The sequence below is a fragment of the Hoplias malabaricus genome, chromosome 15 (genome assembly GCF_029633855.1).
Source record: "Hoplias malabaricus isolate fHopMal1 chromosome 15, fHopMal1.hap1, whole genome shotgun sequence".
Classification (NCBI taxonomy): domain Eukaryota; kingdom Metazoa; phylum Chordata; class Actinopteri; order Characiformes; family Erythrinidae; genus Hoplias; species Hoplias malabaricus.
The window spans coordinates 17,860,492-17,888,070 of record NC_089814.1 but is presented as its reverse complement, the minus strand read 5'-3'; the positions used below and the strand labels follow the sequence as shown (position 1 = coordinate 17,888,070).

The following is a 27,579-nucleotide window of genomic DNA, read 5'->3' as shown; positions in this document are numbered from 1 at the left end:
AGAATGTTAGTGAATACAGCTACAGTAAGGTGCACCCATGTGTTTACCCATTTAACCCGTTTGTGCAGACCACAAACAGAGTATGTTTGGCACCTCCAACCCACCAACTGAACTTAGCACCTTTCTAGAAACCCAAGGACGCTTTACAATCAACACTCAACATTCAACCCACACACACACACACACACACACTGGCGAGAATTGGCAGTCAAACACGCACAGCATACTCTCGACCAGGAACGACCATCCACCTGGAGGACTGCATCGGCCACTAGGGCTTCACCCAGGACAGAGCGCCCATCCATATCTTGGCTCACACACAAACAAACATTCATTCACATACACACTCATTCACTCACACACCAAGACAGTTATTAGAGAAGTCAATTCACCTAGCATGCATGTTTTTGGACTGTGGAAGGAAACCTGAGGAAACCCACGCAGACACAGGGAGAACATGGAACCTCCACCCAGATGGGATTTAAACCCAAGGTCCCAAGGCTAATATATTCATTTAAGAAATGAAATACATCCCTTGCCAAGAAACAGGTGAAGAGTTCCTTTGGGATAGGTCCTTTTTTTTTTTAATTTTCCAACCCCTTTGGGGACCACATGCAGGGGCAGTTTCCGACTTTGTGAAGTAAATTTTATACCGAACGTGTTGATGATGTTAATGAGGGCTGGTATTGAGGTCTCTGGGTTTGAAATAAATACAGGTGCACCCATGCAGACACGGATGTTCACAGATGGTCTGAAATCATAGGTATTACTAAGTAGATTGTCCTGCTGCAGTAACAAGTTTTTCCACATCTGGGAGGGCTTTAGATTGGATTCCCAGATATTTCAGTGCGGATTTAAGGCCATTCACCCACAAGAATCCACTCATGTTAGGTTCAAATGATTCTGAATCACACAAGCCTCTCTAACTCATAGCAGATGTATTGGATGGTGCTCCATCACTCTAGAGAATGTAGCTCCCCTGCTCCACAGCTCACTGTGCTTGAGGCTTCATACACCACTATCCCACTTTGGTATGGTGATATTAGGCTTGTATGTAGCTGCCAGAGAGTTTTCCCATTGGAGTTTACTAACTATTAGTGGTCAGCTGTGCATTTTTGTACACAACAGGAATTATTATGATTTTCGACCACTGTGTATTTGTTTTCTGGACCCCCACCCTGTTCTTCAATGGTCAGGACCCTCACAAGACCACCACAGAGCAGGTATGATTTGGTTGAAGGGTCCTTCTCAGTGCTGCAGTGACACTGACATGGTGGCGGTGTGTTAATGTGTGTTGTGCTGGTACGAGTTGATCAGACACAGCAGTGCTGGTGGAGTTTTTAAATCCCTCAGTGTCACAGCTGGTCTGAGAATATTCCACCGATCAAAAATATCCATCCAACCGTGTCCTGTGAAGGACTAGAACGACCAGCACAAACTGTGTAGCAGCAGATGAGCTACTGTCTCTGACTTTACATCTACAGAGTATGTTAACAATGTGGGTGTATCTAATAAAATGGACAATGAGTGAAATTTCAGTAGCCCTGCTGTGTCTGATGCACTCGCAAAACAAGTGCCAGTGTCATTGCACATTCGTTGAGAATTATCGACCACTTATATTCACCACTTTCTTGTGAGAAATCTCACTACTCCTCTCTTAGGTTGTAGTGGAGACCTCAGCAAAATCTCACACTGTGCTCAGATTTGCAGAGAAGATAACACTACTTTGTGTCTAATGCTATTTCTCTTTAGAGATTTTAGAGGTACCATAGACCATCTACAGGCAACATGTGAGCGACATGGACGTGAAGATAAAGGCTAATAGCATGGAGTGAGGAGTGAGGTGAAGAGTCCATACCTGTTTTTGGTTTGGGTTTGCGGGGCTCCTCTCTCTCCAGCTTCTCCTCGCGCTCCTTCCAGCGGCGGACCTGTTCCTGGCGCATCTTCAGGAACAGGGTCTTCTTCTGCTCCTCGTTCAGAGCATCCAGAACATCTGGATCAATGTACATGTCCTTCAGGATCTGCTGCAGCATGGTGGCTATGTGCGTTTGCTGTGTGTGTGTTTGTGGATAGGGTCCTTCTCAAGGTGAAGTGTGTGTCTGGGAGGATCAGGAGGATGTTCAGTCCACACCTGGCTTTAGGCCCAGCTCCTTAGCCCCCTGTTCAACAAACACACACTCTCCCTCTCATCACTGAGCAGCGGTCAGCAGCTGGACAAGCTGTAAAGAAAATGACAGGTTACAACATCTGGAAACAATCCGCCCTCTCTAACTTTTTTTTGAGACACTTTTGCTTTTTCAGTTTATAGTTTTGTGTCAAACTGTCCTCTACTGCAGCTCCCATCTTCTGTATTAAACACTCCACATTGTTTACTTTCTTTTCTTTTCTTCCATATTAGTCCCTTGTTCCTTTCCTCATTTTTTTAGCTTCTTACAGTCTCTCTCTATCTCACTGTCTCTTTTCTGTGACTTGTAGCTTTCTCCTCAACTCTTGCTTTTGTTTTGCTGCTTCTTTCTTACTTGCTGTGCTATTTCTGTCCTTCTTTTGTTCCTGTCTCATATACTGCTGTCTATTCTTTTACTTGTTTCTGTCATGCATTCATTTTTGTTACTTCCCTTCTCCTTTACTGCTTTTCTTTCACTTTTGATATATTTTAACCCACATGGTTCCACATTGTTCTCTCCCCGCCATTTTACTTCTTTTTGTCCTCTTTAGCTTTTTTTCCTTCTTACTGCTGTCTTCTTTCCTGTCTCTCTCTCTTCCGTCTTTTAGTGCCATCACTAGACACTTTTCTCCCCTTAGCCCTGTTATATTTAATTGTGGGGGGAGGGGGTCACTGGGATTCGGGGCTTCCCAGATACCCCACCCCCCCTCCAAAAAAAGATACTGCTTTACACACACCCATGTGAGAGTTCTGTTTTTAGCCTCTTCTTTTTTTCTGTGGCTGTAACTGAGCAACAGCAGTGTGTGACTGTCTTTACAGTTTACAGCACAGAGACAACTGCAGTCTCCTCAAGTAAACTAACATTTACAATGGCCGCTAGAGAGAGAGAGAGAGAGAGAGAGAGAGAGAGAGAGAGAGAGAGAGAGAAAGAAAGAGAGAGGCAGGCAGTGTAAAGGCTTGTCAGTCTGCAGACACTTACTGGAATACAGCTAATCAGTGCTGAGGCATGGAGTGATTAGAGAGAGAGAGAGAGAGAGAGAGAGAGAGAGAGAGAGAGAGAGAGAGAGAGAGGAAAAGGGGGAAAAGAGTAGTTGAGGAAAAGATTGCAGGCGTACTCACAGTTGGGTGCGGACGGTGTACGGCAGGCTTTACTGACTGCAAAAATGAAGTGCTGCTGTCCTTCTTTGTGTATGACTTAGCTGATGACATCACAACATTCCATTCTCTCTCTCTCTCTCTCTCTCTCTCTCTCTCTCTCTCTCTGACTCACTCACTTGTCTGCTCTATCTGTCCAAAAAGCATAAACACACACATTTCCTCTGTCCCAATAGCTCTGTTTTAAGGGGCGGGGGAGGAGGGGGCTCTCAGGAAGCAGCGTCCAGCTGTTTGTACCGAAGCAGCAGCATCCTGTTGAACAGAGCCGAGACTGAAAGAGCAGGAGGGGTAATTTAGCAGTTTTTTTGTCGATCAGAAAGCAAGAAATGCAAGCCACATCCATAATCCCACACTACCCTGCTAAATAGTCTGCCAAATATGGGTGCATTGCCATTAGCAGGCATTCATTAGTGTAGTATAGCGTGTTAGTGTGTGGTTTGGACGCAGCCGCTCTCTCAAACAGCACCAACTCTAAGGCTTCAGGTCTTCAGGTCAAACTCATATAAGAATACAGTGGAAGCTTTTTGTAAAACCAGAAATAACACCCACTAAATGCTTTCCACACAAAGGCATTTTTCTTTTTCAGTCCCTAAATTATTTTGCTAACAGACATTGGGACAACTCTGGTCAAATGATGCGTTTGTATATATATATATATATTAGCTAGGTTTAACGTGTATGTGTGTATAATTATTTATTTAATTATTTATTTATTGATACCAACATTACATTCCACGTCATTTATACTTCAAATTAACAACGACGTCTTTGTACATTTAGAACATAATTGTAAATGAAAACAAATCTAATTGGCGGGGTACACAACCTTTTGCACAGAACTCTATAACGCCCTCGGGAAAACAGTGTTTTTTTTTGTCTTTGTTCGTTTCCTTATTAACATTATTATATCTATTTTTTATATAGACAAGAATAATTTTATTTCATCATTAACTGATGAAGAATGAAACATAACAATATGAATGTTTAGTAGTAGGTTGTGCAGATAAAAGAGTGATAATCATTTCCAAATATTTCACCAGAGGGCACTGAAGAATAAAAAAACACCAAACCCTCGGTCTGAACAAGAGAAGAACAGCGGTGATGGGGAAAACACCTTGGCTCGATTTCAAATTGCTCTCTATTCCTTTTAGAGTGCACTAGATCGGTCTGAAAGACTCTGTGCTAAACAGGTGTCTGATATTACATATTACTATATGTCTAATTCTCATACATTCTTCTGTTTGCGTGTAGAGACCGTTGTTTCATCATATATATATATAAGGCACTAGGAAATATAGGGAGTCATTTGCTGAGATTCTTCAAAGTCCTTACCCAGTAAACAAGGAACGTCTCTGGACGTTCAAAATAGGTCTAAAAGTAGTCTGTCCGTCAAGGACATATTTTAAACGTCAATGGACGTCCAAAATCCATCTTAATAAGTTAGTTATCATGTGGTGACCAATCGATCACGTCAGTGGACGCCCAAAACGCGTTTTATACAAGTAATTTATTTCGGGACCAATTAATAACGTCAATGGACGTCCAAAATACGTCTAATAGTCGTCTTTTCAATGTCTGTGTTTGGACGTTTTTTTCAACTTTCATTTTCAACCTTAAGAGAACGTTGATTAGACGGCAGTCATTACGTTATTTCAACGTTGAATCAACGGCTAAATGTTTACTGGGTAGGCTTTGATTTTAATGTTAATTAATGTTCCAAATATGGTCTCAATAAAGAGGTTATAATATAACACCGTTAACTAAACCACGCTATCCTTTACACAGAGAAGTGCACAATTTTAAATCAACATCCCCATCTTCTGGTGAAAGCCTGGTATAACAACTAGAAATTTGTGAGTCAAACAAGTAAATAGGATAAGATGATTACATTTATACACATTTACATTTTATATTCCTCACAAATCGTGTTTGATATTGTTTTTCATTTAATCCGTTTAACGGCTGCGGTGGTAACAGAATCCCCCGGTGTCTCTGTGTCCCGTAACTTCCTTTAGCGCTCCCAGGCCTGCCGGGATATATAATACATCCAGTCGACTGTGCCATATTCTTCCAGCGGGTGGGGTCCAAGGACATCGTTACCAGAGAACCTTAACTGGCCTCTCACACCTCAGAGCTCCTCACCCGTTCACAGAGTGTAGCAACAAGCCGGACAACATTTGTTTGGCCGACTGATTGCCTGAGGCAGTTAATAAGCACGGTTACAATATAAATATACGATTGACAACAGTTCTTCACAGTGGAGTGAGGCAAACCAATTTTGTGGGGTTTTTGTCTGTCTGTTTGTACCAACATTAAGGTACAATAGCAACAAACTAATACATGTATACACAGCAAATTCACTAATCAACAAAATTAGTGTTACATTAACACTGTTAGTGTAATAATTTAACACTCAGTGTTAACACTATTAGTGTTGATTTAACACTGGAGAATTTGCTGCGTACGAGGTTATTTTCACACAAAAAAAGTAATTAATTACTGTGCACAATTTAGTGGCCATTGTCATGGTCTTTAAGTAGCCTACAAATTGTTCATTTTATGACACATTTCTGAGTAGATTTGAAATAAATTAATCCACTTGCAGGGAGAAGGACAAACCAAAGCTGGAGGTGGGGAGAAATATTGCATTTCTAACAACTGTGCAAAACCTGGTAGAACAACAATACTGTCCCTATTAAATTACAGTACTTAAAAACTCTCATCTTTAAAAATAGAATCTGAAAAAAAAGAGTGAAAATATATCATCACTTTCCAGCACCCACATTATAATAGAAGTGCTCCACAATTACTATCTTTTTACATTCATCTATTGAAATATTTTTTTTTCTCCTGTAAAATTACTATTTTGGGAGATACATGTTTTTACATACATGTGACATGTGCAACATATGCAAACATATGCAAACAAAGAAATGAGATGCTGTACTGGATTTATCAGAACAATGGACTGGCCACAGCCACGCCCAGTCTCCAACATCACTGAATGCCTTTGTGATTACCTGGATAGTAAAAGCAGGGAATACAAACCCCATTTCTAGAAAAGTTATTATTATTATTACTATTCACAGCGACCCTGAAATGGACACACGGAAAAGAAGATGAGATGACATTATTATTATTTTTATTGAAAAATGCAATGAATACAACAATCTGTGTTTTTTTAATTTTTTTAATTCTCTTGCATATTTATTTAAAGGGAATATCTAAGATTGTGGGGAAATCGTGTTCTCTCTGGTTTGTTTACGTTCAGAAGCTGTGTCTCTTTTAAGGTAGAATGGTATTGAGGAAAATAACGACTGTTTATGTACGTGGACAAAGTGGTCTATAAGTTTTAATCCAGTGTTTGAATTACTACTGAAACTCATTTGGGGCGGCACGGTGGCGCAGCAGGTAGTGTTGCAATCACACAGCTCCAGGGATCTGGAGCTCGAATCGAACCCACGTTCGATTCCTGCTCCGGGTGACTGTCTATGAGGAGTTGGTATGTTCTCCCCGTGTCCGTGTGGGTTTCCTCCGGGTGCTCCGGTTTCCACCCACAGTCCAAAAACACACGTTGGTAGGTGGATTGGCAACTCAAAAATGTGTCCGTAGGTGTGTGTGTGTGTGTCTGTGTTGCCCTGTGAAGGACTGGCGCCCCCTCCAGGGTGTATTCGCGCCTTGCGCCCAATGATTCCAGGTAGGCTCTGGACCCACCGCGACCCTGAATTGGATAAGCGCTTACAGATAATGAATGAATGAATGAAACTCATTTGTGACTCACATTATTTAAATTTATAGATCTTTGGGTATTGCAGTTTGCCGTCTCCTGAATTTGGAGACATTTTCACCTTAAGTGGTCAGAATTCGCAAAAAAAATGTCAATATTACCCTTCTAGGAAGCAGGAATGGAACAATATTCCTATCTTGCTTTATGCTTTTCAACATTTGGATGTCTACCATTGTTTAAAATCCTCCAGATACTATTTCTAAAATCAGAAGACAGAGAGAGAAACCCTTGCATACAGGAGCGAGACTGGGGCTTCCTAAACACATTAGACTGGTATATTTTTCCAATGTTTTCACTGAACAACTTAACTGTAAATAAACATATTAATAATTTAATTCCTGCAGCACACTCAGAACTGCTGAGGAAATTAAGTAAATAAAAGTAAAACATTCCACAATGAGCAGGAAAAAAATAGAAAAGGTATAAACGAAGCATGCAGTAAAGTTTCAGTCTTTGTAGCAAAGATGGTGTGTAAATTATCACCCTGTGACATCTCCCATGAATAACATTTTGAGAGGAATCAGATAGAACAAAGTGATCTCAGTTTGGTAGGGCAAACTGTTGACTCTGATGGAGCCTTTTGATGGATTTGCATGAGAAACCATTATACTACTGTCATAATGATATCTGCAGGGGTTTTTGAGCACTTCAGAAAACCTTAGTCTGCTGCATCAAGAAATACATCCTGAGAAAAAGCTGTTATGCAAAAGAAGAAATCCATACATCAATTCTATGCAGATACACCACAGAGATCTCTGAGCCCAAAGCTCATCTCTGAAATACCAAAAGACAGTATAAACATGTGTTTCAGTCAGAAGAGCTAATGTTTCAGACTGTTTCAGGAAAACCTGACGTAGAGTTCTACATTCCAGAGACAAATGGGACCATCCAGACTGTTTTGAAACGTACCCCAACGTATTTCACAGGATGGGGACATTGTTGCCTGTGGCACGTATCAAAGCACCATTGTTATGACATATATTATGATTCTAGGGAGACAGATGCCACCATCAAGATGAGTTCTCCTAGGATGTCTGTGGTTATTTCAACAGGACATTGCCAGGTCTCATTTCGCACAAGGTGTGGCTCAGACAGAGATTGCTGTACTTGATTGGCCAGCCTGCAGTCCAGATCCGGATCCTATGGGTGAGCAGGCGATTACTTAAATCAAGAAAGAATGGACAAAATTTTGCTTATAGAACTGCAGCTCAGTCTCCTCAGTTCTTAGAGTAAAGACACTGGGATAAAACAGTGGTATGTGCCTTTTTCAGTTTTTTGGAGTATGTTGTAGGCATTCGATCGTAAATGTGTTTATATTTACAAAATACAATAAAGTAATTCAGTGAAAACACCGAAATTAAAAAAAAATAACAATATGTCAATTAAATAAATGTTCAAGAGAATTTTAAAAAATCACAGATTCTTGATTTTATTGCAATTTCCAAAAAAAAACCCAACCTTTCCAGGAAACAGTGTTTGTGCATCCAACTTTTAAGACTGGACTTCAGAGTTGTAGAGGAATAAGAGAAAGAAAAGTAGTGAAGTTGTATTGTAAATTAAAAAGAAGACACAAAAATATTAAAATATTAGTTTTGTTGTACATGGAATATTCTGTTATGTTTGTTGTTGTTGTTTTTTGACACACAACCCCCCTTTCTACAGTAGTGCTGTAGAAAGTATTATCATTTTGTAGAGAATAGAATTCCAGTGTTGTTCTACAGTGCCCTTTTTTGGAGAACTCATGAAACCTAAGGGTTATATCACAAAGCAGGGTTTCCTCGATTTAACCAAATACATTACACTTACACTTAAACATGTTCAATAGGAACGGAACTGAGGGAGTTTCCTAATTAGACTGTACTCCGCTCTGGGCTTAAGTTATCTAGCTAACTCATAAATCCTGCTTTGTGAAACAGCCCCTGGTGTTTTTCATGTTTAAACACAACTGATACAGAAAAGATGTTCTGCTCATTATTTAATGAAAGGTAAATATATTTTAGAGCATATACTGTCATTACAGAAGGTTCATTGTGAGAATACCAGCTTGCAATACATTAATATTAATATTATAATTCTAAGGAGATGTAATCCATTATTTTCATTGCATATTTCCAAATCATTATTGGCCAAAGAAACCTTTGCTTCTAATGTTCATTCTCCTCCTTTATTTTAACTCACAGGATGATCTTGACACTGAGAAAGTTGATAAAATTTGCATTACATTAAGTTTCATTGCATAATATGGAATGTTTCTATCATCTCATATAATCTTACAATACTGTAAATATATATATTTTAGGTCGTGGCACAGTGATAACATCTGAGATGGCAGTTAGTTTAGACACCTATCCAATCCGCGATACTCTGAAATATATTCTGAAATTTTCAGTTCCATTTTCAAACTTGGTTCAGTACTTTAAAAATAGTAGCAGATGCTGTCCACTAGATGTCAGCCCTCTCTACACAGTGGAAGAGAACTGCTCCAGTTTGTTTTGGCTCGAGGGTTTGTGCGGACATGGCACACTTTTAGCTTTAGCATTAGCTTGAAGACTTCAGCCTAATCCCAACTCCAGACAGTGCCACCACGGACGCAGCCAAAAGACAAACAAGCAAAACTCTATGGACAGTGAGTTCTTCCTTGAGCTTAGAAAGGTTTGAATTAGCCAGATAACTGGCTTTTACCATTGAACACTTGTGAATTTTGGCTCAAGTTTCCTGGCTGAACCGAGAAATCCTGTTTTGTGGCATTCCCCCAGATTTAATGAAGATTAATTCAACAATAGAGTGAAAATACAGTTAAAATAGAAATATACTGTTAACTGAAGAGTGACACAAAACCCTCAAATTCAACACAAGCCTATTATTCACGATTCACTTTGTCAGCTGTGAAGCAGAGGCTCAACAGTTAACTATAACAGAAAAATCTTCAGATGCCTTCAATTCATAATCATGATTTTCTTTTTCTTTGTAAACTTCAAGGTACTTCACAAAGCATGATCTTTTTATCTGGATGACTTCAGCCTATTTTTTTTCAGTATTTAGCAGTATTTACTTGTTTTTAGAGTAGTTTCTATTTTCAAAATTTATTTTTAAATCTTATTACAGACATACAGCATTAAGTCATTGCCCAATGGTATTATTATTGGTATAGCATGGTGCTCCTGCCCAAACTGGGAATGGAATACCATGGTTAGGATTTTAATATTGGATTATCCTTGAATTTCAGCCCAAATGATCTGTCTAACTGTATTGTGAAATACCCTCCTTGAATGGCACATAAATACTACACTGTAAAAAGTGGAACAGGGCAGAAGCTGGAAGCATTTTTTAAGTTTGAATATGTATTGTTCTTAGTTGTCTAAACTAAAATTTTGCTTTGCATCATTTCATTCAAAATATTTGTTTAATACTGAATCACACCAGTTAAATGGCCTTCACCATTTACCAATTTTTACAGTGCAACTTTTAAAATGATACATTTGTATAAATAGACTTAAAGAAAACAAATTAATAAAAAATACACACATAAAGATATATACATAAGTAGTGTTAATTAAAAATACTTTATCTGATCAGTCACCAATGCACCCTTGTAAATCTGCACTCCCCAAAACAATAAGGGTTCTTCTGAAGCATTGGCTCTAAAGTATAACTTCAGACCAAAAGCAGTTGATTTTAAAATAAATAAATAAAAAAAAGGGGGGAAATATTTTGTTTTAATATTTTTTAAAATAGCCATAATTCCTTCAGAAGGAACTGGAAGCACAAATCCTGTGGAAGAGAATTTCACAAGTTCAGTAATTAATGTAAACATAATCTGAATCAGGCACAACATTCATTCAAACATTGACTAATCAGAATGTGCTGTTGTGACGGAGCTTGTTTACAAGTATCAGAAAATAAATTTGAGTGATACAGCAGCTTTGCCAACAGTAACTTGGTGAATTCTGCAAACAAAGACCTAATTACAGAAATTCAGGGTCATGTTTCATCAGCGTTTTAAGATTCATTGTTTTCACTAAATCCAGTAAGATGGCATGGAACAGATTTTACAGCATTTATTCAGAGGGTTTAATGTGAATTATTTTGCTGTTGTTGAAAGCCTAAAAATGAAATGAGTTTCATATTTCTGCAGTGCAGCCTGACAAAATTTGACTCGGCAAAGGCACAACAAAGGCAATGATTCACAGAAACAAATATTTGTTTAGAAGGAATGTTCAAGATTGCACAGAATTTCAAAGCCATTATTGGGACATAATTTTGAGCGGAAAAGTAAATATAAAATAAACAACAAAAAACAAACAAACAAAAAAACCTATAGAAAGTATATAGCACTAAATCTGTGCCAGATTATGACACTTAAGGTTCATACTTTACAATCAGTAACAACTGTATTTAAGAGAACGATTGTGCAAATAGTAACTTCATTTCGATGCTGTTTATGAGGATACTGGCATTTTGAAATTACGCATTAACTCCACGAGGCAAAACCAAAATGTTTTAAAGGAATTATTAATGAAAAAAAAAAAAAAAAAAGAAACATGACGACCTGATGATAGTTCTACATTTAGATTTCTGGAAGCTGTTAAAGCCAAACACATTTCAGGCTACTATTTTTAACGTGTGGCTTGAGTGAAAACCAAAGGAGCCAGAGACCTGGCAGCAGCATTTCATGATCATGTAACAACATTCAGTGAAACCATGGCAAAAATAAGACATAAAATAAACTCATTTTCTAAAAACAACAGACAAGCGTCAATTCAAATGTACATTCAGCAGCAAAGGGAACGTTTCAAGGACGCTGATGTCAACAACAAAGACGTGAAATGGTATAAAGGATATGAATTAGTTTTCTTTGGGAAGCACTCGCATTTCTGTTTACATTTGCGCCATTTGGTTGACGCAGCTTACAATCTCAGTCACATTACAAAGATCGGCGAATGTAGTGTTAAGATTCATGCCCAAGGACCCTTATTAGCGCACTGTGGTTGTCCAGGCAAGGAATCAAACCATGTCTGCTATGTGTACGGCAGCAGTGTTACCCACTGCACCAACCAACCAACCATCACACCTAACAGTCAAGTCAGTTAAGGAGCTCAGTCACTCAGAAGAGTGTGCTGTAGAGACATGTTTCATAATACCAACAGATTTCTGATATGTTTCTTAAAAAAAAGGTTAGAATACTCCAACACCCGTGTAAAGCTTATTAATATAAAAGAGCAAAACTCCATCAGATGACACTCTGACACACCAGGGTTGTTTACAATGCAATGGGAGTTGTTAGCTTAAGTAATGCAAATGGATATGGTCTGTAACAAACTCTACATCAAGTGTATTTACAGAGACAACTTCATTGAAGTCAGTATGATCAGTATTATCTTGTCATTGCAAACAGCCACTCATTCTCTCCATATTTGCACACATGGGAGAAAAAAAGAAGCACAACGCGTGGGTATTGAAAATTAAACTCTTTTTAGTGAGATGTGGGTAAATTAACATTTCTTTTATTTTAAAATTTGTAAAATGTACATAAATTATATTTGACGCATCACCACTGAACGTGTTAATCAGTAATCCTTCTTGCAAAGGGAAGGAACAGAAGAGTTAAAGAAAAAACTGCACAAGACATTCCTTGTTGAGATCGTTTTCAAACAAAGATTGGTCAGACATTGTTGGGGTTTTTTTTCCAGCTGGGAAAGCAATGTGCTACTGACATCAACCACTGAAGACAGAAGAGTTCACCACACACCTTCATCCCAGCCTTCCCTAACACTGATCAGAAAGCCAATCAGGGAACATGAATACATGCTTAATGCCCCTACCCCAAGACCCAAAGACAAACACCAGCTTTATCCCAAATGAAGCAACCTCACGACTTCCCCACATTTGGAGAAATGGAGATAGTACTATGGGGGGGGACGTGGATTATATGGATGATCACTAAAAGTGCAGAGTGGCTAGTTTAACTGGGTTACATTGCCTTCACCAGGTTGAATGGAGCTTAAGCTTGGTTTCTTCTCTTCTATAAATTCAGACTTTGTTTTAAACATTAAGTGCAGGTAAGGCTTTGTAAAACCTCAAGAGAAATGTATGTGGAATTCAGCCACATGCTTTCAAATATTAACCCTATATTTAATTGATATACATATAATGCCGCCATTGGCACATTTGATATTGCACACATTAATGAAGTATAGTGATGGAAAGGAAAACAAAAGCAAATCCAAAACAAAAGTTACTCTGTGAGCCAAACACTGACAAGTGCAGTGGAATAATGCTGGACAGAGTGACAGAAAAGGGAAAGAGGAACAAAACAAAACAAAAAAATAAAAGACAGGACATGTTGGCCATACCCTGTAAACGAGGAATTCAGCCACTGACAAATAACACATTACTGCCAAGCTCTGGGGCTTGGAGCAGACAACCTCACAATGGGACGAAATTAGGCCCCCAGAGCCAAACCCAGTCCACCCTTCGCCCTTTCTGATGCTCGCCAAGGCCTGACATGTGAAGGCTCTTGTGCATTGTCAAGGCTACCAACCCCTCTCTGTGTTTACATGTGGGCTGATGCCTGGATGCATTTTGGGGGACAATTAAAAGGGGTGGGGTTAGAGAGATGAGTCAACAGTCTGGGTAAGGAATTTTGAATACAATCTGTGATAATGTCCGTGTACTTCCTCTAGCAATGCCAAGCGAGTCCATTTGACCCCGCAAATTATGCATCAGCATGTGAAGGAGCCATGCCAAACAGAACCTCTAAGGAAAAAAAAAGTTGAAAAAAAATATCAAAGAAAAGTCAAGAACCCAAACTTAGATCCAATGCACCAGCCAGCGTGTAAGCATGTGGAGTGTAAGGCACCAGGCTGTTTAAATGCTGAAGAGTATGCTCCCCAACAAGTAACATTAAAGTTGGGCTCTCCTGACCAGGCACACGGCTGCCAATGGTCAAGCTTCACGACTGGATTACGTCCATCCCGTTCTGGGCTGTGAGGTTCTCTGGAATGCAGCTCCTGCACGTGGGTATAACTAACCAACAGACCTCTGTACAGAGCACCTCTCAGATGTCAACAGAATATAAGCAAAACCAGTCAGTCTGAACAGAGTGGTAGGCAGAGGTGGGAAGCTGAAATCCAGCCTCTGGGTGAAATAATGACTCAAAAGTAAAAAGTGGAAAAAACATGTTTCAAGAAGACTTCTAAAAGCTACTTAATTACTGAGTAACTTTGACTGAGTAACTGCTTTGGAGCTACCACCGCAAACGCAGAAGACTGATGTTCACTGTTTAGGTCTAAAATAAAATGAACTAATGCTCAAAATCGGTGGCGTGACCGAATCGAAAAAAAGGATTTGTTTACGCACTAACACAGTTGAGTAAAGTAAAATTACTACTGTTTGTAAACTACATTTTCTCACATGTATTTGAGTAAATGCAAGCTACTTCCAACCCACCTCTGGTGATCAATCATTATCATTCTACATCTATCATTTTGAGGCTTCTGCTTTACTTGTAGGCCAAGCTCAGCCAACAGGACAGACTTTACAACGGCATGCCAAAACTCTGTTTACCTATGAGCAAACCACTTGGTTCAGATCAACTGATTTCATTTAGAAAGTCAACAACTTTTTCAGCAAGTGCATGCTTTATCGGTAGATATCTGCTGATCACTTGTACCCAAAAGAAAGGCCTCCATTTCAGAGAGCTTGCCCTTCTGCTCCGCCCACAACAAGAGGGACGCACCTCCATCGGCGGACTTCACCACGGACTTGCGTACGCCTGGCTAGGCCTCTCCCAACACAGATCCTGAAGGACCCCTGAGAGAGAGAGGGATTTCACTGCAACAGACCTGTCATTCATGTCTGATCAAACAGTCAAGGAGTTGATATATTGTATATGTACAGGTGCCAGACAACACGCTTTTTCAAATCACGAGTCATTCAACTAGGTGACCAAACATTAGAGACAGGACATTGTCCATGAAACCACTGAAACAGAAGGTCCTTGAGGACGCACATTGAGAAATCCACCTCAATGTAGCTGTGTACAGGTTAACATGCAACAACAGCATTCCTTGGCCCCACTCATACTCTCATTAGTTGACTGATAGAACTTTGAAATCCTTCTAGAGATTGTTCTTTAAATTCCTCTGCCCCACTGAAAACGTGGGGGGTATTTCTTCACCTTAAGCACTGAAATACAGCTGATTCACAAAATCATACTTGTTTTTCTACATTAACTTCTTCTTTTTTTTGTTTTTTCATTTTCTCGAGATCATTTGCACATTTGTCCAGGGGCCTGGAGGTTTAGGGATGAAAACGCTTTTCTTGTTACAAAAAAAGACGCCTTAAAAGTACTCTTTCTGTTGTCACTGCTCTTCCGGGTTAAAAGTACCGCTGTTTTAAACACTTTGCACGACAGCTATTTCAAATGAATAGAAATATACTGTTTTCTCTAGGGCATAGGGAATCTCTGTAGAGGTCTCCATGTCAAGAACTGCTAACCAGTCATATAGCTTTTATAATAATAATAATAGGATTATATCTGTACTACAGTGAGCGCTTGCTATCTTGCCTGTTTTTTTAACCCTGTAACTTCAAGTCCTCAATCCTTCCTTTCCCATGCTGATTGACATATTGACATTTGAACATCTAGATTCCTGGCTAGCCCTCAGGTGATGTTTTTTGTCATATGAGAGTGGCATGGTTACCATGATAACCTCTTCAGAGGAATTTTTTTGAATTTTGGTTTTAAAACAAACAAACAAATCAACAAACAAACAAAACCCTAAAACATCTGATTTGTGCTGAAGTCATTAGCTTACATGTAAAGGACTGGGTTTTTTTTTATCTTATATCTCTGCAATAATTCCATTTGAACACTGCAAACACTGCTGTTTGCTGTCTTATAATATCTTCAACGTGTACAAAAGTTCTTGGTTAATAAGGGAAATAAACACTCAGTTCTTTCTGTTGTGTATCTGTAATCAAGTAGGAAACACAGTTCATATATAACGTTATTACTTGGTTTAGCAGCCGATTACTGTATTAATGGTGGGTAAGTGGAGAACATCCAGCGATGGGTGACGAGTTCGAGACTGTCAGTTTCTTGTGGAGGTTTGTGTTTTGTGTGTAGGTATAGTGCTCCCTTGGAGTTAAAACCGTTACGGTTAAATCTGTACGTATCTCTCCCTCTCCCTCTCTCGCTCTCTCTCTCATGCGCTGGCGCTGGCGCGGGCGCACGCGCTATACAGTAAGTTCTTTTTAACGTATAACTTGTTATTTTGATTATTTCTCTCTCTCTCCTGTGTGTGTGTTTTTTTTTTTTTTTTTTTTTTTTGCATGTTTACGCACACGCACGTACGCACGCTCGCACACACTCGCACATGCACTCGCCCACGGTCTTTATCAATCCTCGTCCCCGTCGTCGGCGTGCATCTCGCCTTGTTGTTGCTGCTGCAGCTGCTCGCACGCCCTCCTCGAGAGGCTCTCGCGCTGCTTGTCTTGGATCTTTTTCATCTCCTCGGCATATCTGCAGAACGTGCTGCCGAACTTGGCCCACACTTTGTAGGGCACCGTGATAGAGTTGCGGTAGGTGGGTTTGACCTCACTGACGCGCATGAACACACCGTACTTGTTGGAGCCCACGTCGAAGAAGAAGCGCTTGTTGTCCACGCTCAGCGACGTTCCCTCTGGCAGCTCTGCGGGCTCGTCCTCCACGCCGTAGTCGTCGATGAGCTTGGCGAGCGCGTCGCGGAACTCGATGAGCCCCTGCGCGGGCAGCGCGATGGTCTGGCCCTGCTGCGCTGAGCTCAGGCCTGGCCCGCGATTCACCGTCTGTCGCACGCGCAGGAATCGCCCGCGCTGGTTCTCCTTCAGGTCCATGTAGTACTTGCGGTTCTCGCGCACCAGGAACTCACTCTTCAGAGCGCGCCGCGGCTCGTCGTGCGCCGCCTCCGGGTTGCTGGGCCCCAGCTGCGCGTAGTGCTCGATGAAGTCACCCAGGTAGTCGCGGAACTCCACCGCAACGGACATGGACAGCGTCAGGCGACTCTTGTTGCCGCCGGCACCGACCTCCGCGATCTTCAAGAAGCGGCCCTTGGCGTTCTGCTTCACGTCCAGGTAGAAGCGCTTGTTCTGGATGTCCACGCGCTTGGACGCGAGCTCCTGCGTGTCGTGCTGCAGGCCCGAGGCCGCTGCCGAGCCCGAAGCCGAAGCCGAGGCAGTCGCGGCGGCGTGCAGGCCCAACACTCCCGCGCTGGGGCCCGCTCCTCCCTGCTCATTCCCGCTGTCTCTATCTCTGTCTCTGTCCGCCATGATGCTGCCTGCAAGCCTGCCCCTGCCTGCCTGCCTTCCTCTCTCTCTCTCTCTCTCTCTCTCCCTCACTCACTCTCTCTCTCTCTCTCACACACACACACTCACTCTCTCTGTCTCTCTCTCCGTCTGCTGCAACCTTCCTGCCAGCCAGCCACAGCCACGCCGCCGCTCTCGCGAGATCTCCTTTCCTCTCGCTCCTGCAAAAAGGGGAGACGAGCACGAGTTGGTTTCAGTGCAGTGTCTCAGCATGTTTGTGTGTGTGTGTGTGTGGGTGGGTGTGTGCAAAGACGTGATCGCAATCTACCAGGAAAATATCAATACGCAATCGTATGTAAAAGAGTGTAGAGAATAAGTTTTGTTGGGTTTCAAAGCAGAAAGACAACAACTCGTTCAACAACCGTTGTAACGCTTGATTTATTAACTAATAACTAATAACGACGCTATTACAGCATTGATTTGCTTTGTCATGTGGAATAGGCAAGACTTTGTCCTGTAATTTGAATAATTTTTATAGATATTTTACGCAGGGCACATGAATAGAGGAGGTAAATATAAACATAAGAGTTCTGCTTATTTGAATCTAGAGCTTCTCTTTTGTCTCTTTGAGTTGAACACAGTGAGAAAATAAATATGTTGTATATATTCAGTGCATTAAACTTTTCAAAAATATGTCCTCTATAGAGTGTCAATGCTTATTTTACTTAGAATATCAACATGTAATCTGGCCGGGACGCTCATGCTACAATGGAGAAAAATAGGATTTAATGAACATGGGTTTAAACATTAAAAACTTTGTTTTATCTCACTTTAAAAACTAGTTCGTTTACTTTTTCTTTTTTCTTCCTTTTTTTCTGCTGGAAGTGGAAAAACAAAGTCATAAATATATATATATAAAGTGGAACATAAAATAGGACAAAGTGCACTCATGTGAATGGCACTAGAACACTAAACACAAGACGATTTATTGAGAAATATACATTTTTAATTAATATATATACATTTTATTTTCCAAAAGACGTTCTAAGTGACTTCAGAAATAATAATAATAACACCACCAATATTAATACAATATAAATGATTTTTCACTGTGATCAAGGATTTTGAATGAATTTCATTGATCTGGAGAGGCCTTAAAAATGCGTTCAGTTCAAATGATGTTATTATTCAGAAACACAAAAGCTGAGACCTACTAAAATGAAAGTAAAATTCTCAAAGTATGCAATGGATGACACATGAAGACGAATGTAGAATGATGACGTTACACTGATATTCAAATGAATGCAAATGAAATAAGAGTGAATTCTATTAGAACATAATACAAGTGTAATTGTGATGGACTGGTTAACGCAACAACATACGTGTGTACATTCTATAAAGTTTACATTTGTGTCATTCATTTAGAAAATTCACAGTGTGTTTACATGTTTATATTACATGTTTGTAAATGAATTATCAGACAAAAATGTCATCTCCCTCCTAATTCAAAGTCTTTAAAAGGCATTTTATTTGGGCTATTTCTTCGAATACAGCAAATAATCTGTATCCTGACTAAATACGCAGCTGCACTGGGAGAACATAGAGCTATTAATACGGGAAAATATATAAGTATAATAATATAATATTTCAAATAACAGCAATGGTCAGACTCAGATGTTGGTGTTTATGACGAAATATACAAATATGTTTGTTGTAACTTTGATAGAGACCTATTTGAAAATTTACCAAACTCATCGTTTTTTAAACGATTGAATTTACTTTCATTCATTATATATATATATTTAATGTTTAATAATACGTTTATAATAATTATAATAAAAAATAGCGTATTTTACTCGAAATGAAATTCGATGCGCGAAATTTTACAGCGACACGTTACAACGTTCAGAACTGAAGAATCAAACATTCTATTTCCTAAAGCTGAAAAAACCTGCGCAATTCAGTAAAACCGGCTACAATAAATCTCAGTGTGTGTGTGTGTGTGTGTGTGAGAGAGAGAGAGAGAGAGAGAGAGACTGTAAAGCTTTAGTAGCTCAGTTTGAAAGTGTGTGCTGTGAGAAGCTAAACTCTGTAGAACCACCACGTAAAAAAAGGTTAAAATGCTGTACGAGTTTGTTCATGAGACTATACATGACACCTTATAAAGCACATATGACAACTAGCAATGGCATCTATAAAGACTTAATATGTCGTAACCTTTTGGCAGCTATTAAACTGACGCTTAATGGAGATGCAGACATTTACGTAAGTGTATAGCAGTAGTCATGAAGGGTTTAGACGGCATATAGCTTTATGTACAACGACTTGCATTAAATTGTTATATAAAGGTTATTTATGGTTTATTTATTGCTTTATTCACAATTTTGGCTTTTTGTTATTCAACTGTTTGATATTTGTTTTTGTTGTTTTTGCTTGTTTCTTGATACATTGTTTAGTTTAAATGTCTTATGTGCAGAGATGCAATACTTGTACACTGATGTTCTTCATCTATGGGTTTATTCCTTTATTCTAAAAATGCAGTTTAAATTTGCGAACGAATAAAATAATAATTTACAAACATGTATTCAATCACATTTTGATCTGCAGTTTAGTGTGAAACTGACATCTGCTTAAAATGATTTGCAATGTTTCAGTGTTCTTCAAAGGCTTCAAATAATTTCAGATATTTTTTTTTTTTATTGTGTGGTAACTGTCAACATTAATCAACACTGTGCCCTGTAATAACAAAATAAAATATTCGTTTAAATTAAAAACTGTTGAAGAGCATAAATGGTTATTTTACTCACAATGACATGCAGTGGAGAAACTGAGCCCAAATTCAGAATTCACAAACAAATATTATGAAGTAGCTGTTTTTAAAAGGAATTTAAGCGGTTGTGGATTTGGCCCTAAGGGTCTTATGAGCTTTATGACATAATGAAGTCTGATGAGCTAAAATGCCTCAGGAGAATTCGAGGAGAGTTTCGCTTTGTGTCTTCTCGAATCAAACGTATGTTATTAAGTTATGTTTAAGCTGTGAAATACAAATATAATTAATTTTAAATTGTATTAATTTGTAAGTAGTAATGGTTTTTAATCATGACCATATATGGAAATTTCATCTAATGAACTGACTTAAAGAAAATGTACAATATTAAACAATTATATAAAATAAATATAAATACTTACACAACTACATTCTGCTACATTCTGCTAATTAAACAAGCAAATACAATGAAATCTTGTCTTTTATTTATTTATTTATTTTTTAACGCCTCTTACATTCGAGTCAGCGAGCACATACACAGGCAAACCCTAGCCCAAATAGTTATTTTCGTTAAGGAACCAGATATTTATTTAAAAATAATTTTAATTTTTTTTTTTTTTCGCATAAAATAATCCTGCGCCTTTTTTTAAAGAACGATTTAACGAATAAGCGAGTAACGTAACGCAAACGTAAGTGGATGCAAAGTGCGTTTTTCAATAGGCGCGAGTGGGCGAACTGCTCCGTTAGTTAAAGTTTAAGCGTTGAAAGGGTCAGCGATGCGTACACGAGTTAATAACGCTCACTTTTATTTTGTAGGTTTTCCTTAATTTAACACTGAGAGAGAGACGCATTCAGCCCGTTTTCTCTCCCGTGGCTCACATGTTTACTACCGTGTTTAGGCCTCAGTGGAGAGACAGCGGTTAAAAACAATCCAGCAGACTCTGCAATGACGAAGTCTGCAGTCTTGTTGATAAACACTTTAAATAGGTCCGCTGAGTGCGCGCCATTTTATACTGGAGTTATAACAGACAGTGGGCCCTTTATATTTTCATGATTAGGCCGGATTTAAGAGCAGGACGACTTCAAATGAGAGTTGGGGTTTTTACGGGGAGACATTTTGGAAATCTAAAGAGTCGAACTGTAGAGAAATACTTCAGTGACAAGAATACAATGGGTTCGTGCACGTGCACTAAATTGTGCTTTTTAACTGTTATTGCACTCTGATGTGAACTGCTGGAATTTGTTATAGCAGCTTGTTTGGAAAAAGACTGTAGCTCTTTAGAAAGCCACTTTTACAGACCTCATGAAAATAAGGCTGCCAGGGACTACACCCACTTAAAAAGAGATGGTTCTGCAGTAGTTCTCCAGTCCTTCAGTCTGATGGAGAAAGGTTCTATACAGAACCAGTCCACTGTCAGAAATAATAAACCTGAACAAATACATTGTTGTTAGTCAATGGTCCAGATGTTCTTTCCAAGGTACAGTTACAGTTGTACAAGGCCAGATGTGAACCTTGAATTTACATTACATTCTCTTGCCTAGAAGGAAAGCTGAATATCTCATTTTCATTAAAGTACTGTTTAAATACAACAACAAAATGGAAGTCTGGTGTTAAAATGGGATTCAACAAACAAATTCAGGTTCTAAATCTAAAATGAAAATAAGAAGCACATTAACATTATCTTTGAGTGTGTGTGTGTGTGTGTGTGTGTGTGTGTGTGTGTGTGTAGATTTGTATCTTAGTTGGAGCCTGTACAGTAGAACATTTTAATGCACATCCAGCTTATAGCCACAGAGGAACAAGGACTCTATTCTCCCCATTCTCGGATTCTTTAAACAGCATCTAACATAAGAAATAAAAAAGGTAAAAATAATATAGTACATTAAATGGTAGTAAAATGTAAATATTAACTCAGGAAACACATTTTAGTTGTAAAGATACAGGGGAAGAACAAACCCATTACATGTTCTTGGGTGAAAGTAAAGTAATACTCAGAGTGAAAAGTGTAGAGTCTCCCTGAGACCTGATAGAGCCTGTAATGATTTTTGTGATTCATGAAGCCGTGAAAACTCAGCCACAAAGATTTAGTCATTAGTTTGAGTTATTATGAGGATTCATATTGATAAGATGAGATATGATACCTTTATGGCCAATGTGATGTATGGAGCAAGCCTGTATGACTTAGGATAAGCACATTCTTAAAGTCTACTATACAAAACATAAATGTACACACAGAAAGAAATATGAACTATTGTATTTATTTTTGCACAATTTATTTCTTAACTTCATGTAATGAGCCTGTTTACAAGAGCTGCTTTTAATAATTCTAAGAGAAACGTCAGCAGGTACACGGTCTGGTAGATGCTCTTATTCTTTTGATTGTTTACATCTGTTAAAGAGAGAAATATCTCTTTTTTTCAAGTGACCTGAAAGATGTGTTCAGGCAGCGCATGCTACAAGTTGTGTGCCATGACGTCAGCGGGTCATATATGCACGCCCCGCCCCCTTTGTCTTGCTGTAATTGGATGTATCTGTAACTGCCCGCCAATGATAAGGTCACGGCAAAGAGAGTCCTGAAGGAGCGGAAGAAAGAAGGCGAGGCTAAATGCGTCTCGAATAAAACGATAAAAAATGTATCTACTCCTATGTTGCTTTAGAGAATTGTCAGCGAGTAATTTGTCAACTTAGTGTCAGTTTTTGAAAACACCACTCAGGTCAATCTTTATCTATATCTATATATATATATATATATATATATATATATATATATATATATATAAGAAAAGAAACAAGATATAAGGTATATATATAACGTACAAAACCACTGTGAATCCTGACCCTTCTCTCTGTTTGAACACAGACAGTATGTTTAAAGCCCATAGATGATCCAAGCATCTGTGTTTAGTTTTATTAGATGAAAAAGTGTCTAATGATAGCAAGGCTTAGGCAAGGAGAAAGGGCTAAAAAGGGTTAAACATATAGCTGAACTCCTGAACACAGAAAGGTTAGGAGGGAATGTGTACAGTACTGTGCAAAAGTTTAAGACACCAGAGATAATGAATTTAAAAAGCGATTTATCTCAGCAATAAGTGTTTATTCGCTAAAAACAAACAAACAAACAACAAACAAACAGATAATAGACAGCTGGATACTCTATTGATTCCAGAGGGAAGATAATGTGTGCTGTTGATGTTACAATAATGCAATCAAGGAGAATCTGAACAAAACATTTTTCTTCAAACTCACTCAGACTTACTACTTTATAGAAAAATAAATGATGATGTATATTTTTCTTTGTATTTACTGTGATTATATATAACTTTATAAAGCATCACACTTACTGAGAAGGCATTAGTTTAAATATAAATCATTATCTTAGGTCCCCAAGACTTCTGCACAGTGCTGTACATGATATTTGACTCTGAATATTTTAGAATTGATCTTACATTTAATGATATACAAATATGTACTTATGTGTCTTAGCTATTTCTTTTAGTAAAATGATTTTTAAAAAGTTAGTTTAATAGAAAATGCAAGTTTAAGGTTCCATCCATATCAACAATAACATTGTATTTAAGGATTTAAAGCTTGATTGTTAGTTTTTAAATCTCTCTGAACCCCTTTCTTGTTTGTGTATGATTAATAATACTGAGCTGTGTTTAATTAGCTTTTTAACACACAATGTAACTTTTAGTTTGACCCCAGGAGCCATTTCTCTGTGTAAATACTGCATTGTTGAGGGCCTTTATTTTTTAGGTCTGTGTCTCATTTTCTGAGATATTAATGGTTGCAGCTTCTATGTGTACCAAGTCAATACAATAAAGCCATGCTGAAGTGTGTGTTGCTGAGGTAAACCTGTTGATAAAGAATCTTGCTGTGAGAGGTGTGTGTTGATGAGCTAGAGGTGTGTGTTCAAGAGGAAGTGCTGTGTATTGGTGAGGTATGGGGTAAAGGGGTGTGTTGAGGTTGATGGGTGTGTTGTATAGTGGAAAGTGGTACCTGAGGTAATTGTGTGTCGAGGAGGTAGAGATGTGTGCTGATAGGTAAAGGTGTGTGTTGATGAGGTTGAGGGGTGTGTGTGCGTGTGCTGATGAGGTAATGTGTTTGCTGATAAGGGAAAAGTGTGTACTGACGAGCGTGTGTTGATGAGGTAGTGTGTACAGATGTGTGTTGATGAGGTAGCGTTGTGTACTGAAGACGTCCATGTGTGTGTAGGTAGTGTGTACTTAAGATGTACAGGTGTGTGTTGGTGACTTACTTAATCTGCTTCACACTGTGTGGATGCCAGACACTCTTTAAACGGAAGGTTGTTTTTTTCTGCAGCTCAAAGCCTCTCTGTTTCCATGGAGGACTTTTAGCCGCAAAGTGAGCGACGACAGGATTCAGACTTCTTCCTCATACTGATGCTGACGTTGTTGTTGTTGCTACTGCTGTTGAAAAAGTCTGGAGCTGGTGAAAAAGCTTCGGTGAGCTTTCTGCGTCCTGTCCCTCAGCCGTGTATGCGGTCAGAGCTCCAGAGCCGCCCCCCTCCCTCCCCCGTGCGGGGACACGTGCGCGGTCCTGTGCCGTGTTATTTATTTTTTATAATTTTTTTTCTTTCCCCGGAGCCCGCGGGAGAAGCGCTGCAGCGGCTCGGCTGGGGACACACTGCCGGCTTCTCCGCTTCTCAAGATGGACCGCGGAGTCGCGCAGTCGTGGCACGGACAGACGCACGCCGCAAACGCTGCACGCCGGCCGGCTGATGTCAGCACGCCGGAGAGAGTGGGGGGAGGGCCGCGCACGAGCGCCTCACACTGGTCATCTCGCGATACTGCGGAAGTGCGAGGTGAACTGAGGTCTAATGCTGGGAGTCCCGTCTGTTCACCACTGGAAAGCATAGAAACAACATTTCTCACATAATACACACAAAATTGCTTTGTACATTTATAGTGGTTTTATCAATATCGGTTTAAATGTTTCAAATCTCATTTTTACATTTAGATGTGTGGGTGCTAGGCTCAGACAGCCCACAGGGAGCAGCAGAAGGTTACTTTGTCAACAGAAGTACGGTTTGTCAAAGGTGTTTCCGTAAGCGAAAACAATGAAATCACTCTGTCGGACACCTGGATCATTTTATGTAACTGAACTGGTGATAAATGTGTGCTTCATAGGGAGGTCGAGTGTTTGGCATTGCTAAATTTGGAGCATCCCTATTGGTCCGTCATCATAACATTTTCAAACAACCTTATGGACAACTGCTGTGTTTGAATGATGTAGTAAACTACAAATTCACCAAACATTAGATACATGTTTTTCTTCGACAGCAACAGTATGTTAACCCATAACAAACGTCTAATCATGGGGAAGCAGCTGTGAATGTGTCAATAAGCTTTATTCTATTTATGTTCTGTAAATTGGGACCTTTTTATGTTTCTACGATTAAATGCTCATTTAAAAAACAACAACAACAACAACAAAAAAACAAATTTGAAATAATATTTTACAATTAAGTCAGCCATTTTTACACTTGTTATAAAAGTCATGCACATCTCTCTCTTTATATCTCTCCACATTACCCTAAAGACACTTTTCTAATTCATAGAGGAGTCTGTATGGATGAATTGTGCAGATAATGTAAGAATAAAGATTGGTCTCCATGGGCTTTTCTAAATGCTAAGTAAGCTCAGTAGGGAGCAGGGATAGTACAATAGATTCTTTTTCTTCTTCTACTCAAAATACGAGAAGTGGGAAACCTGCGGATCAGATGTGAATGTACTAGTTCCCTTTACTTACTTATATGTACTCAAAAAAGCCATTAAGTTCCAGACTTGGATATCCTGTTTACATTTGCTCAGTACTGAGTAAAGACAGCAAGGACTTGAGATGTGTATACAGTCATATTAACCCAGTAAAGGTCCAAGAAATGCAGCACGGTGGTGCAGCAGGTAGTGCTGCCGTCACACAGCTCCAGGGACCTGGAGGTTGTGAGGAGTTTGGTGTGTTCTCCCTGTGTCTGCGTGGGTTTCCTCTGGGTGCTCACATTTCCTTCACAATCCAAAACCACATGTGTAGGTGGATTGGCGTCTCAAAAGTGTCCGTAGGTGTGAGTGTGTGTTGCCCTGTGAAGGACTGGCGCCGCCTTCAGGGTGTGTTCCCGCCTTGTGCCCAGTGATTCCAGGTAGGCTCCGGACCCACCGCGACCCTGAACTGGATAAGCGCTTACATATAATGAATGAATGAATAAAGACTAGAGATGTGTATACAATCATATTAACTCCATATAGACCTGAGATCAGTTTCTCAAACTGACCTCTATTTAATTTCTCATGAACTAAATTTGGAACAGTTCTACGCATATTCACTGACATAAACTGGTTCACAAAACAAAAAAATAATTCCCAACTGGAACCAAAGAAGAGTAGGTTATTCAGCATGAACTGTGGTGTCATCTGTGGGCATGTCGAGGTTCAGTAACTGAAAAAAGAGCTCAGAGCCTCACACACAGCGTTATCATCCAGTGGAGCTGGACGGGGTCATTTACAATGTTTCTGGAAATAAATAATAGGAAATAATTCAGGAACACACTCCGTTTTTGTGCAATATTTACACATGTATTATATCTCACAGAGAGAGGAGGACTGCTGAATGTGTCTTATTTCACGTAAGTATGTATCTTTGCATGAAATATTGTAAAGGGAAGTGGTGGGGAGCCATTTTGTGGTGTTAGTGAATTTATAAAACACCTTAAACTTCATATGTTTTACTCTAACCAGTTACATTGAACAAATAAGTAATTGTAATTTTTAAAATCAACATATTGTTCTCTGTGGTCTTTGTTCTTTGGTGGTAGATCATCTAGTATTTATTTTTAAATAAAATTAACAAGAAAAACACTGATGCTGGTGTTTTATATTATTAACAAAACCTTGTGCTCCTTTTTTCATTTCTGTATTTATTAGTCCTGCCCTCCATGCTTACTGTACAACACAATCACATAATAAAAATCACATGTAAACAGAGACATTGATATGAAGAACCAAAGCTTCACCTTCCAGTGACAAGGGTGAGTATTCTGGACCTTTCTTGTTTTTGAAATTCCAGAAACACTTCTGTGACAATGGCTAATAGTAGTCCGGCTAAACTAGGCTTGCTTAGTCTTGTTTTCCTTACTTACTGTACATGTATTCAACAAAAAAGGGCGTAGATTTGGCATACGGAAGTGACGTGTCCCCACCAATATCCGGCGATTATTGAGTTGCCCAAAAAAAAAAGATTTGTCAACGTCTCATTAACCTAGAAGTGCAGAAAGGGTTAAATAACGATCTCTACTCGAGTCCTAACTTCCCGTAACACATATGGCCAGTGTGATTGGCTGTGCTTTTCTCTGCTGTCTTGCGAGACTCTAGCTAGGTTTGGTTGTTAGCAGCGTCAAATCTGGA

At 39.3% G+C, this 27,579-nt stretch overlaps 2 protein-coding genes across 3 annotated transcripts in view; both read right to left on the bottom strand.

The window, feature by feature from the left end:
- zgc:100829 (uncharacterized protein LOC445149 homolog) overlaps positions 1-5,322 on the bottom strand; it is a 30,399-nt gene extending 25,077 nt beyond the window's left edge. The window contains exons 1-3 of one of the 2 annotated variants that reach the window (XM_066646054.1): positions 5,224-5,322; positions 3,284-3,451; positions 1,859-2,219 (exon numbers count right to left, since the gene is read on the bottom strand). In XM_066646054.1, the coding sequence (XP_066502151.1) occupies positions 1,859-2,033 (175 nt within the window). In that variant the 5' untranslated portion in view covers positions 2,034-2,219; positions 3,284-3,451; positions 5,224-5,322. The remainder of the gene's footprint in view (positions 1-1,858; positions 2,220-3,283; positions 3,452-5,223) is intronic. The other variant, XM_066646055.1, reaches the window with a different exon arrangement.
- A 3,248-nt stretch (positions 5,323-8,570) lies between these two features.
- puraa (purine-rich element binding protein Aa) lies at positions 8,571-24,611 on the bottom strand. The gene is made up of 2 exons (XM_066645707.1): positions 24,420-24,611; positions 8,571-17,614 (listed from the first exon to the last, which is right to left on the bottom strand). Exon 2 carries the CDS (start codon positions 17,415-17,417, stop codon positions 16,509-16,511), a length of 909 nt encoding a protein of 302 aa, XP_066501804.1. The 5' UTR covers positions 17,418-17,614; positions 24,420-24,611; the 3' UTR covers positions 8,571-16,508.
- Between the last annotated feature and the right edge of the window lie 2,968 nt (positions 24,612-27,579).

Bases quoted from the DNA above. Each gene is read 5' to 3' on its own strand.
- puraa (XM_066645707.1), bottom strand. From the start codon at position 17,417: ATGGCGGACAGAGACAGAGATAGAGACAGCGGGAATGAGCAGGGAGGA.